At 45.2% G+C, this 13,842-nt stretch overlaps 3 protein-coding genes across 3 annotated transcripts; 2 read left to right on the top strand and 1 right to left on the bottom strand.

The window, feature by feature from the left end:
* Positions 1-3,525: 3,525 nt before the first annotated feature.
* ALT_1009 (putative exo-1,4-beta-xylosidase bxlB) lies at positions 3,526-5,880 on the top strand (the record flags this gene model as incomplete). The annotated part of the gene is made up of 1 exon (XM_033564140.2): positions 3,526-5,880. The coding sequence occupies one exon, from the start codon at positions 3,526-3,528 to the stop codon at positions 5,878-5,880; it is 2,355 nt and encodes a 784-aa protein (XP_033420031.2).
* Positions 5,881-8,665: 2,785 nt separating this feature from the next.
* Positions 8,666-9,631, bottom strand: ALT_1008 (short-chain dehydrogenase TIC 32, chloroplastic; the record flags this gene model as incomplete). The annotated part of the gene is made up of 1 exon (XM_033564142.2): positions 8,666-9,631. One exon carries the CDS (start codon positions 9,629-9,631, stop codon positions 8,666-8,668), a length of 966 nt encoding a protein of 321 aa, XP_033420033.2.
* A 1,381-nt stretch (positions 9,632-11,012) lies between these two features.
* On the top strand, positions 11,013-11,334 carry ALT_1007 (uncharacterized protein; the record flags this gene model as incomplete). Its single annotated transcript, XM_089599077.1, has 2 exons — positions 11,013-11,075; positions 11,137-11,334. 2 exons carry the CDS (start codon positions 11,013-11,015, stop codon positions 11,332-11,334), a joined length of 261 nt encoding a protein of 86 aa, XP_089456741.1.
* Positions 11,335-13,842: the final 2,508 nt, after the last annotated feature.

The raw sequence follows: 13,842 nt of genomic DNA, 5'->3' as shown, positions 1-13,842 counted from the left end.
GCCCATCGCCTCTCATCTATAAGTTGATAAGTGTCGATTGGCAAATAAGTCAGAGCACTTGACACCACGTTGGCGGAAAAATTCTGACAGCTGGCAATATGCCTACTCACACAACTGGCCATCCGCTGCTGAAGTCAATAACATTCCATCCAAAGAGCTTTTGGCCGTCTGCAAAGCCGATCCTGGTGTCCACATAGTGGTAATATAGAACAGGTCCAAGAGTAGGGTCGGTAAAGACTCCCCTGAGAATTATCAGCATTTATTGCACGTTTACGAGGCTAATAGGTAGAGGGCTTAGTTAGGGAAGACATACTGTCCACCAGGTCCGTAGACAGTTCCATGGCTTTCAAGAACAACTGTGCCGCCTCCATTGGTGCAAGCAACCCCATTCTTGTCAACCTAGTTTCTAATCAGCTTTTGCAACCCCTGAGATATTCAATGTCCACTTACAAAAGGTCCTGTTGCTGAGGTTGAACGACAAACTTTGATCTTATACTCTTGTCCTGAGGCTGGCCTAGACTTGTCATACCCACAGCAGATACCTGCAGAGTAAAAGAGATAATAATGACCATCATGCTTATACATGAAGGATCCTTCAACGGCATGGGTTCCTGAAGGATTATAGGCAATGTTGTGTGTTGAGGATGAAACAGTGGTTGCGGCTGAGTTCATTGGTGCCTGGTAAATATCATGCCAGAAGGAACCAAAGTTCATGTAATATATTCCTCCGTCGTTAAAGAGGTTGCCATCAATCGCATTGTATGGCTTAGAGGAGCTGGAGCGGATACCAATAGAGCCATGGTCAGTCCATGAATTTAGATCCATACTTGTGGATGTCGCAAGCCCAATAGCTGAGTCCTGTGAACCAAAAGTCGACACTGAATAGTAGACGTGGTAGACGCCATTGATGACAGAGACGTCTGGTGCCTACATAGTTTGAGTCAAAACGCTGAATTTTGAAGGAAGTATACCAACTCATTATTCGCAGCGAGGAGAACACCTGTACACAGAGACAAGCTGCATGATGGGATACAAAGAACATGAAAACAATATCAAAGTGCGCTCGCGATGTGGGAGAAAATCGGATTTTCTAATTGCAGCAGGACTTACCCAAAGATCGTTATTCCCAGCCAGGTTGATTGACGACCCCCTTGGCAAGATGGACCCTAGTACCGTCCATGGACCATTGATAGAAGGTGCAGATGCATATGAGATTTTGTTTCCAGTTGAAAAGCGGAAGTACTTTCCATCAGTCTCTCTGCGAATAACGCTAGGATCATGGACATTACAAGCTCCAGAACATGTTCCAGGTTTCGCATAGCCATGGGCTAGTGCTAACAGACAATATGTTATTGCCATAAGAGTTAACGAACGCATATTTGCAAAGAATGGTGTCATGTTCATAATGTCGACAGAATGCAGTACAGCAAAGGGACACAATGTGGTGGATAACAACCTATATATATATGCGCTTCATCTTACCTCGTTAAAACCAAGGCTTCATCGCGCCTGCTAGGCAAAAGGTGTAATTCTCCGTTCTCAACGCCGGGAGAGCATTACTCATATTGGTCTCGGTAAGGCAGTCACGGATTGTCTCACATACATGGATGAAACGAGTTAATAGCTGGTTTCACTGTCGTCTGGTTCCGTGCTAGAAAAGTAGAAACAGCTGGCTGGGCATCCTCGTATCCCCTGAACGAGTCCGCCACTGCCTTCAGTTACCCCAGTTTTCATCTACGCAAGGATGGCAAATAATAAAGCTATAATAGCTTTGAAGGAGTGGTTAGATTAGGGGATCATTCTGGAGATATAGAGACCCATCTACTGTGCCTTACTTTCACTTACTCTCCTTGTCAAAATGTGGAGAAAGCCTGGCTAGGCATCCTGCTCTTCGATTAGCGGAGCTCTCAGCGCAATATATCCAGTGGTGGAAATGAAAGAAACGGGACAAGGATTCTTGTGACAAAGCTAAGACAAATAGTTACCTAACCAGCATAGGCAGCTGGTATCAGGGATCACTAGCACACCTTGATGGCCAAGTTGCACCTGTCTTAACAGTTGTTTGTCAAGCCATACAAGGCCAGAATAGTTGTCAATTTTAGCATTGTTGACCGAGAGCAGGATAGTTATGTAGTTGTGGCTATGCAGCAGAACACCATTGATGGACTTTATAAACACCAAGTATTACATTGTAAAGTGCAGATCCATTACTCTCACAGCCTGTCTGAATCCATAATACATCTTGGTTAACCTAACTGACGGCGCGTGCGATCCTAAGCAGCAACAAGTCCCCAAGTGGTGAACTAAGAGTATTGCGAAAAGTAGATAATCTATAACTGAGGATAGTGACTTGAAGCGGACGAGGGAGAGGTCCGTTACCTGAGTGATGACGAGTTCGATGTTAGACCGGTCCTAGAAGGTCACCTGCGTAATTCGAAATCCCCGACAGGAGATGCACAGTGGCTGCTGCGTCTCCGTGGGCCTAGAGAATATCAATTTGATATATATTTTTTTTTTCTAAATTCATGGTATGTAAAATGAAGCAAAAGCTCCTCAACCTGAACCATAAATAAGAAACGCGGAGCCAATGCTACATCAATTATTGCACAGTAAGATGGACCGGACCATATGCTAACTTAGGTAGCAGTATACCCAACCAATCATTTAGTAGCAGCTTCCGCGGATTTTAGTAGATGGAGAACAGCAGCTATGGATGTGCTTCGTGCTTGCAGGGTTCCCAGGAATCACCGATGGTTGTTAGTTACCGAGTAAGGTAGTCCAAGTACGAATACGGGAAATTTCCGAATAAGGACATACAATTCTTATTCTCTGGGAGGAGGCACCAGGTGGCGTTCTATTCTGATCACATGGGGATAAGTCCATGTTTCATATATGCGAACCGCCTCATGGAGTCTTTCAAAAGGATCCATTGTGGGCTGCAAGTGGCAAGAGGCTGGAAGTGAATCGAGCTGAAGACAGAAGGTGTGATTGAAAGCAAAAGAATCAGGAGCAATGACAACCACAGCAGACAATGTGGGACGACAAGTTAGGTTCGGCTTCAATTGAGTGATCCAAATTTCGTATTCGTAAAGTACTCGCCTGATTTGGAATCGGGAGCGGCTCCACATGTCCAGGAATGCCGCCGATCCCTTCTTCCCGGTATAGTCATCGTTGTAATACATTCTAAAGCGCCCATAATGGTGTCCTTTTTTCAAAAGGTATCTCTGATATCCTGAGTTTTGATCGGCACAGGGTTCTTTGTCACCCAAGACCAGCTAACGTAGCTGGTAGAATTAACTAAGTTAACCCTTATCCTCAACATGACCTAAGGATTGTCTGGTCTGGGTAGTCATACGCTCATAGCAAAAGCCATTATCCACTACGCTATCTTTGTACGATCCCTGAAGATGACGTACCAAATTGGTGGCACTATTTAAGCCATGGCCGTTCTCTATTATCCCATGATGTCTCAACCGTCGTTTCAGGCTTGCGTTCTCGTCGAAGGCCGATCTCTTCTCTCTCAAAATGATTGTGTACGCTCCACTGGCCCTAGGGCTGCTCATACACATTAAACGCAGTTATGGCATGCACTTTCCCGACTGTGACCGCGGACCTCTCCTCTTAACAGAGAACGATGTATGCAATCCACAGATGTCACCTTCTGATCGCGCTGCAGCCTTGGTGAATAGCATGAACATCACTGAAAAACTGGGCAATCTCATTGAAGCAAGCGCCGGGTCCTCCCGTCTGGGCATACCGCCCTACAACTGGTGGAACGAAGCGCTGCATGGTCTTGGATATTCTGATGGTGTTAACTTTGGCGTGAACTTTTCAATCGTCACGGAGAATCCTGTAGGAGAATTCTCGTCTGCCACGTCCTTTGCCATGCCCCTGCTTCTTGCCGCTGCCTTTGACGACAAGATGATCTACGACGTTGCAGACACCCTTAGCACTGAGGCCCGTGCCTTTAGTAACGGCGGCCGTGCAGGTCTCGACTACTGGACCCCGAACGTCAATCCATATCGCGATCCACGCTGGGGCCGAGGGTCTGAAACCCCTGGAGAAGATCCACGGCGAATCAAGGGATATGCCGCTCACTTCCTGCGTGGCCTGGGAGGAAACCACAGCTCGAACACGAGAAAGACATTGACACACTGCAAGCATTACGCCGGATATGATCTGGAAACATGGGCCGGTTATAGCCGCTACGGATTCGAAGCCAATATCACTATGCAAGACCTTGTTGAATATTACTTGCCGCCATTCCAGCAGTGTGCGCGGGACTCCAAAGTTGATTCCATCATGTGTTCATACAACATGGTCAATGGCGTGCCGGCCTGCGCCAATTCCTACCTTATCGACCGCGTCCTACGGCAGCATTGGAACTGGACAGCCTCATCGCAATACCTAGTCACAGACTGTGGTGTTGTAGAAGCGACCGTAGAGCACACGCATTATACCTCAAGTCTTGCTGAATTCAGTGCATTGGTATTTGAGACAGGCGTCGATCTTGTGTGCGCGGGAGACACGCCAACCGGTATTTCAGAGGCATATAATAAATCCTTGCTCTTGGAGGAGACAATCGATATGTCTTTGCGCCGCCAGTACGAAGCGTTGGTGCGCGTTGGATACTTCGGGCCCAACTCGACAGATCCATACGTATCATTGGGTTGGTCCGCAGTTAACACGCCCAGGAGCCAAGCTTTGGCACGGAAGACGGCGGCACAAAGTATGGTGCTGCTCAAAAACGATGGCACTTTGCCATTCATATTCACAAACGACACCAAGGTAGCGCTCATTGGGGCTTATGCCAATGCCACCTGGCAAATGTTGGGTAGCTACTTCGGTGTTCCTCCCTATTACCACGGGCCACTCTACGCAGCAAAGCAACGGGGTTTGAAGACTTTTTACGCATCTGGTCCCTCCACTTCATCAAACGCAACTGGTAATTGGACAGAGCAGATAGAAGCCGCCCGGAAAGCTGACGTTGTGCTGTACTTTGGGGGTATCGATGTTTCATCCGCGAGTGAACTTAATGACCGCTCATCCGTCGCGTGGCCCGCCTCTCAGCTGAGTGTCATCAAGGAAATCTGCGCCCTTGGAAAGCCCTGTGTTGTCGTTCAGCTAGGCGACCAACTCGACGACACTCCACTCCTCGATAATCGTAATGTTTCTGCAATCCTGTGGGCGGCATATCCTGGTCAGGATGGAGGGCCAGCCATTTTTGATGTTTTAACTGGCTTAATCCCTCCTGCCGGTCGATTGCCCGTCACACAGTACCCCTCTAGGTACGTGGATCAAGTTCCAATGACGGACATGTCTCTCCGGCCGCAAGGTGACCGGCCGGGACGGACATACTGGTATTATGAGGATGCAGTTCTGCCTTTTGGGTATGGGCTGCATTATACGACTTTCGCGGCTGTAATTCAGGGCCATAGAACGAGCGCTCAGTCCTCGTCCGCTCGTGATCATTCTTTGCATCTGGGTTCATACCACATCAAGGAGCTATTGGCCGATTGCAAGACCCAGTTTCCGGATCTTTGTCCGCTACCGCCGGTAGTTGTGAATGTAACGAATACAGGTAGTCGGACGTCCGACTTTGTTGTCCTTGGCTTTATCGCGACTACTGTCGGTCCCCCTCCGCATGCTGCCAAGAAGCTCGGTGCTTATACTCGTTTGAAAGCCGTCGTGCCCCAAGAAACTCGATCTGCTTCACTTTATTTTACGCTTGGAGATCTGGCTCGCGTGACCGAGCGGGGCGATCGTGTGCTTTATCCTGGGGTTTACAAGGTGCTGATCGACGTGCCTACACAATCTACAGCAACCTTAGAGCTGTTGGGAACTGAGGCTACTCTGGAGTCATGGCCGCAACCTGTGTAGACTGCTGAGAGGCGACGCTAGGCGGCGGAATTTCTGATTTTTGCTTAAAGGGGCGTGATGATGTAGAGTAATTTCCTTATCCATGTCTCACCAGCTTCAGCTTGAACATAATTTATAATAATACCGATGCATCAGCAATTTGTATACTACGGATTCCCGTTCGTCGACGTCCCGTTGGAGTACGGTAAAGTCTTGTCAGAGGAAATGGATGATTTTATCCAAAAGCTAGGTTAATGACAGGGCTTTTCTTGGAATATAATCACTCTCTTGCTCTCATCAGCAAGATTTTATTCTACGCTTCCCAAAATTCGTTTCTTTGACGAGCAGAATGGTCAACACATTCCATCATCTGCATCAGAAGCGGAATCCATGGCGCCTGAAGTCTAGAGTGAAAGTGAAATGTTAGTCTCGCGCGATAGCTATTCTCAACAAAGAACGAAAGAAATGAAGAAGACTCACAAAAAACGCTCGTTGATCGAAGCATTAGGGTCCTGGTCATTCACACGGAATGGTTGTACACTGCCGTCTCACCAGCTCAAACTCCGAATCATTCCGACACCATGGTAGAGCAGGCAAGGGCTCATGATCCCGCTCCCTCAGGTTGAAAATATACTCGAATATCTCTCCTGCAAGATCCAGAATAAGATTAAGAGCCGCTCCGATACTTCCGCCCCGACTGAAATAGAACGTATTCATTTGAGGCCAGATTCGCTTTTTCTTATAAAGAGACATCAAATCATCCGGCGTAGGGCCTCCACCTGTTTGCAGACAGTCAATGATTGTGATGATAAACTCTTTAAATCCGCGGCGCAGGACTCTGCTTTTCTTAAATGTTGAACGAATATTTTCTGGGATATACCCGAGTAAATTCCCATTGACCCTGCACCAAAGACGGCTGTCACTCGTTTCCGTTGCTTCGAGTCTACAGAGAAGCTCCTCAGCAGTTAGCTGCAGGGTCTGCCTCATCCGATGGCTGAGAAAGCCTCTAAGACAGAGGCCACAGGTACAAACCGAAGCGGGTACAGGCCCAACGGGGCGAATTGTCCTGGGTGGTCGGCCATCCACGGAGAGCGAGCATACACCGGACTGCTTCGTCGGGAAACCCATCGAACTTACCGGCTTTGACTAAGAAGTGTTGTCCAAGATATTTACCCAGACGCGTCACCTCGAGTTGGGCCTGCAATGCCTCCAGAGGAGTGTAGCCTTCAATATTCCGGCCTCCTTTGAGATCTGAATTGTTGGTGGTCATAGAGTCAAGGATCCAGGTGACACACTCGGGCTTGGCTCGGCAAGCAGCGATGTGGAGGATATTATTTCTCAAACCGTCTCTCATTTCAAATAAATGCCCTTGCGACCCATCGCTCTCAAGGTTGCTCTCCTTGAGCTTTTAAGTATTAACGGCGTGTTCAGCCACAAGGCAGAAACTGCCTGATTGGGAATCCCGGCCAACATCATCGAGCTCTTGGGGGCTGAGTTCAATCCTTGTATTGGTGTGGGATCAAACCATCCCCTCAGAAATGCAACCAGCGTGATCACAGCATAACCCAAGAGAAAATACTCCTCACAGGCCATTCTCAGTTCCTATATATATACATTAAAACCCACTGTATCCAAAATTATAATCTAAAACTTGGTTCCAGTAACACATACTCAGTAGGTCATTCCGGAGCGAAGCGAATGCATGTCTTACTGCAGTCCATTTTACCTCTTTTATTGGCGCTCAACCTGATTGGTCCTAGATTTAGGCTTATAGGACTTCTGATTGGCTCATAAGAAAAAGGCTATCACGTGCTCTCGGAGCTCCCGCATATATCGGGGGGGCCCTGGGGGCAGCGGCGCAGCGCCCCCCAGAGTATCTATGATTACTCTCAATTACTGTAAATCATAGTATCCTAGGGTCATAATATAATTAAAAGGGGGTGCCAGGGAGGTGGTCGGGTAACTATTAATGCCTTTCTCTACCTTCTGGATCTACTACCTGCCATACCTGACTAGGCTACCTAGCATTTAATTAAGTTAGTAGTTGAGTGGCTTAGTTGAATACCTAGGGCTTAGCATACCGCTTGCTCCGCAGGCCTTAGGTGGTCACACCTCCAATTCCCCGCATGTCCCGAGGCTGATATGATGACTATTCCTGTCAGCGCAACTTCAACTTGCGATTTTTCTGCCATCAGTCCGGTATCTTCCGCCCTTGCGTTAAGAAGTGGTGTGACTCGTAGGGGCGGTTGCATACAAGAAGTCTGTACGGTTGTTACGCAAACCGGTCCATTGGTTAATTGATTGATTCAGCTATTAATCATTAAACTCTGGTGTTGGAATCATGTAGCATTTCTAACGGGCAAGGACTTATATCTTAGAGGTATTAAAGGTCAACTTCCATCCGTGCTGCCCAGCTGACTATATATTCAGTGAATTGTGGCACAGTAAGATGCGCAACATCCTGCCAAGTGTAGGATATCTCAGTATCTTAGTGATATAAGCAAGTGCAGGGCATAACATATTCAACTACTGAACAGCGTCTATATTCACGCGCGATCTTAGTAATGTTTGGGTTTTTCTTAGCGTTGGACGGCTTCGCAGGACTTGATAATGCAAGATTCATTAAATTTTAGTAGATTTAGGCATATTAGGTGGTGAGAATAGCTTCAAAAGAATAATAGCACACATGGTTTAAAAATCTATGGTTGCAGTGTAAATATATACACTGGTCAGGTAGCTAGACGGCTGCTCTTGATTCCGACAAATTAGACACCAATCACCAGATGTTACTTGCACAATTTGATATTCACTTCAGCAATTGCCTCCTCCCCAATTCCCCCTTTGTCCACTCCCACAGTTTTTCCGCCAGCCCCATATCCTGCGCAGCCCTACTCGGCTTCTCCCTCTTCTGCCCCGGCACAAAATACTGCCCACTATCCCCCGCCCTGAAGTCTGGCGACGCAACCGCAAACACCGAATTATACGCCCCCTCGCTCGGCTGCGAGTACACACCCAGAGTCTTCAGCACCGTGTAAAGAAACCCTGGCAGCGCAGTCTGTTTGTTGAGATTCGTATCAATGGACCCCGGATGCACCGCCGCGGTCCAGATCGCCGGCGCTGCCGCCTCCGTGTTCTCGCTCTGAGTAGTCGCCCCGTACAGTTTATTGAGCTGCTTCGCATGCAGGATATTAGCCAGCTTACTCTGCCCATACCGCGACCAGATCCCCCCGCTCTTCTCCAGGCTCAGATCGTCAAAATCGATTCCCATCTTGGGCGCGAATTTATGTCCGTTGCTCGTGACGTTCACGATCCGCACACTCCCCGCGGACCCTTCCTCCCGCGCCGTGCTCACGAGCGTGTCGAGCAAATGCCAGGTGAGCAACCATTGCGAGACATAATTCGTCTGCCACTGCGCCTCGAACCCATCCGTCGGACTTTTCGCAAACGGCGTCGCCATGATTCCCGCGTTATTCACCAAGCCGTGCAATTTGGCTTCTTTTGATTTGAATTCCTTTGCTGCCTTCACGACGGACGACAGGTCTAGGAGGTCCATTTGCAGAATGTGCAGATCGGCATTCGGGGTTTCGGCGCGGATCGTCTCGATTGCGGTGTTGGCTTTTTCCAGTGAGCGCGAGCCTATGTACACGCGGGCGCCGCGGGTGGAGAGTGCTTGTGCGGTGGATAGGCCAATCCCAGTGTTGGCGCCCGTGACTAGGTAGGTTTTACCGCTCAGGGAAGAGGGGAGTGCAAAGGGAAGGGAGGGCGAAGACATTGTTGGTATGTTTGTTTGTGGACAGATGCGACGATGGGCGAGGAAAACTGGAGAGTTCCTTGCGGGCGACAAAGTACGCAGTGCTAACCTTATCTTTTATTAGGTAAAAGCTCTGGGCGACGAGGGACGCGGCTTTGGGCCTGGGCCCTCTTTGCGGGACAGCAAACAAAGAATGTCAAAGATGGAGGGAGTTGCCTGGCAATCCCTCCGTGGATTTTGCAATTAATGTTAATTTTATACATCCCTGTCTCGGGTAATTGTAATTTGAAGTTGAGGGTACTTTTAGCTTCTTCGGCGATAAGAGCTGCTGACAGGGTTGTCGTATATTTAGGCAGACACGCTATGACGTGGTCTGGGTTGAAACCCTGTCTTCTCCGGAAGATGTCCAACGTGCCTTCTTGTCTTCCAGGGAAGCAGATCCGGCAGCACTTTCTCTGTTGCTTTCCTGTGCTAGTTTTCTACGCTTGTCGCGGCTTGGGGCCGCGCCAGATGCTCATAGCCATATATCAGGTGCGATTCAGGCGACCAGACCAAGAGGGTCTGGTCAAAGTACTCTTTTGGCTCAGTTGGGAATGTGTTGCCTCAACTCACGCTATTACAACGTTGCTTTTCCACGCTACTTTTCTACAACTCTACTAGCTAGGCCTGCGGACACCGTATGATGGCTCGAGGGTACGGATGCGCATGTCGGTTGGCCTAGAAAGGGAGAGTATTATGCCTGACTCGTAATCAGGTCCCCAGGAGCCCCCTGGCGCGATATCACCCATAACACTACTACCCTTGCGGCTAGCTTAAGGTGCAAACTCCGGAGATGTTTGTAGCAGCAGAATCTTTTGGGCCGGGTCCTGCCAATAGGACGGGTAAAATGAGTGCGGGGACTTTTGTTGGGAGGTTATTTTGAGATATGCCTACCAAAAGATGACAGATCCGAGATTAGTTAAGGTCTCCAGAGATGATTATCGTTGTTGGTTCTATAGGCCTTGTACGAACCATTGACTAGCGCTGGTAAGACAGTCTGCCTCTCGTTTGCGCTCTTCTCGGCCTTTGGCAAACGGACTCTACCATACAGTGGATTATTGCATTGAAGGAGCTGATGTAACCCCTATGGATAAATCTGATACAGAGAAGACGGTATCTTACACTGTTTAAAATTATACATGCTTGGTCCAAACTAGTGCAGGCACATGATAGTCAATTTAAAAATCGAATCCCTCTTGTCTTTCAGCTGTTGTGTTCCAAGAAAGTTCATAAATGCAAACTGCCCTATTCAAGCAGATCCTAACCATCCTAATTCTATAGTAAGAGAGGAAACACACCCCCACATACGGAGAGGTTTCGGCACCAACCAGCACAGGCAACAAGAACAACACACTCAATAACCATGCAGTTCTCCCAGCTCCTCTCCGTTGCATTTGCCACTGTCATAGGTGCCCAGTCTCCTGTTGTATGTTACTCAGCATCTTGCAATGACAGAGACTGGTGGGCGTCTGACCGACTTCACGCAGGCTACTCTTTTCCCTGAGCCCAGATTCATAGGGCCGCTGCAGCAATTCCTTTCTGCAGACCAGTGTGTCCTCGTTAATTCCAATACCATCGATCCCAATGCCATACCCGCTGAGGTGCTTGTCTACAGTGATCGGTCTGACCTCCAGAACCTCCAGGCACATGATGATTACTTTCCAGCGCGGCTGCCAAAGTGTTAGTGCCAGTTAAATTATTGAGCTGTTTTTACTATGCCTGTACTGTGCGGTATCTAAATCATTTGTACTTTTCCTCAGAAAAAGTTGGAAACCCAAGAGGCTTCATCGTACTCACCTCATGTGTCTGGTTGATCCCCAATCCTGTCATTTGGGAATAAGAAAACAATCAACTTTGTTGATAGCACAGCTTCATTTTCATATACCAAAGCTTTTTCCTTCCAAGTATGAATAATTTGAACAGAAACTCCATTGTTTTAAGGTAAAAGTGGCTATATACATGATCGGCAGCGACGCTTTGGCCTCAAAGGAATGATCACGAACCCAGTCCTTACACCCGTTGTTCAGTCCTGGTCTAAATAGCCATGTAATTTTTTCAGCACCTCGTCGAGGCTTTCGAGCTAGCGTTGATAAGTTATGCGCAGCTGGTGATCATGTTCATTCCCTCCAGCTAGAATTCTGATGAGATCTGCACTTTCACCTGGGTTGGGGATGTCCCACCGTCAAATCCGCGTCAGCCAATAACTTGATTTGAGCGCGTCACGTTAACGTGCAATAAGTGGCACTTTGGGGATTCTAGTACGGGCTTGGTCATGAGGAGTACTCCAATTCCTGTTATTCACTTTAGGCTTTGTCCTAGGCACTGTTATAAGGATAGGCTTTAAGATTAGAGATCTTTTAATAGAGTTGCATAACTGAACCGCTAAAATTGAATCCGACCCTCACTGAACTTGCAGCAGTGAGGGTTTGGTTCCTAGCCTAGGGAATCACTTTGGTTTTGGTTTAGGTAGGGTGAAACTGATTCAAGTTTGGTTAAAACCATCAGTTTTGATTTTTAAGGATTTATTGGATTTAACTAACCAACCCTCACCATTTTAGATAGAAATTACTAATTTCTAAGATATAGCTAATAATTTTGATATCACTAGATAGCCCTAGATCTAGGCTATCTAAATATATAAATATCAATTCAAAATACCTAGTAGTTGTTAAGATATAAGGGAATAATCATTTCTGTTATAGGATAGTATAAAAGTAGTAGTAGTTTATATATATATATATATTAACCTTTGATAATTATTATATTTTACTAATAATTTTAACCACTATCTATTCAAACCTATAGATATTGAATTAATATTTTAGATATAGATTATTATAATGATAAATACTATTTATTTTATATAAAAATATTAATTTTCTATAGGTATAGTGATAGTATGGTAGATAGTATAGTAGTTAATAATTATTTAAAATTTTAAAACACCTAAAATTTACTAAATGATAGTGGTTTAACTAACCTAAAATTAAACTAAATCTAACTATAGTTAGTTAGTATAGGCCTAACTAGGCCTAGCTATACCTATCTAGGCCTAGTAGCTGGTTTTTATAGTTAAACTTAAACTAAATTAGAATAGATCAGGTTTAGTTCTGATTTCTAAAATTTAGACTCAAAATTACAGTGGTTCAGTGCCAACTGGTTTTAAACTTGCCTAAACTCAGACTGAATGCAACTCTATCTTTTAATATAGTTTACTTACTTTAGTAGTATTTTAAGAGAATATATGAGGGTTAGGAGTAAGGGGTATAGCTTCTATACCCTCTTCTAACTAAGTATAATCCTAATAATTATACGTAGCCTAGAGATACTTAATTATCTAGGTATATAACTAGGATATTCTACTCTAGGTATTCTTAATAGTTATACCCTAAGTAGCTATTATATATAATTCTTAAAATTGTTACTACTAGTAGTAAACTAGGTTTAAGAGGTCTCTATACTAGGAGATATAGGTTAATATTATTTATTTTATTAATAAAGGATAATTAATTTAGGGTTATAATCTCTAAATTATACTTATTAATATTACTTCAGAACTATTAAAATAAATTTAATAACCTAAATTTTATATCTTTTATAAAGATTATAATATTAAATACATCTCTATTCTCTATTACTTTCTAGGAGACTTAGGATAGTTAATAATATCTACTATTATAATATTATATTAGGGAAGAGCTAAAAGATATCCTATAATAAAACCTTTATTATCTTTAGTATCTAGATTAATCTAAGAAGATTAAAATATTAGTGTTACAGCACTGACACAGCCGTGCTAGCGCAAGGCGGATGTGACAGGCAGAAACCTGAGGACTAATGAATAATGATCACTAGTCAATCCTGGAGTGATCAGGGCATGATCCAGAGGAATACTTAATCTAGATAGGTTTCTATAGAAAAATAGTTTAGTAGTTACTTACTGAAGTATTATACTTACAGAAGTAAATATATAATATAGTATATAAATAGTATACTAAGACTATAATATTAGGGTATATAATATACTACTCCTAGTCTCCTATATTAAAAATATACTATTAGGTATACTAACTAAAAGAACTCTAGATATATAAGGATACTTATTTATACTATATCTAGTACTCTTAGTTTAGTTCCTTATATTTAATATATTAATCTTACTTAAGTATAAGTTTACTAGTCTAATTTATTAG

This window comes from Aspergillus lentulus (genome assembly GCF_001445615.1).
Source record: "Aspergillus lentulus DNA, contig: Alt01, strain: IFM 54703, whole genome shotgun sequence".
Taxonomy (NCBI): Eukaryota; Fungi; Ascomycota; class Eurotiomycetes; order Eurotiales; family Aspergillaceae; genus Aspergillus; species Aspergillus lentulus.
Note: the sequence above shows the minus strand (reverse complement) of the source record. Positions and strands in the feature narration are given on the sequence as shown.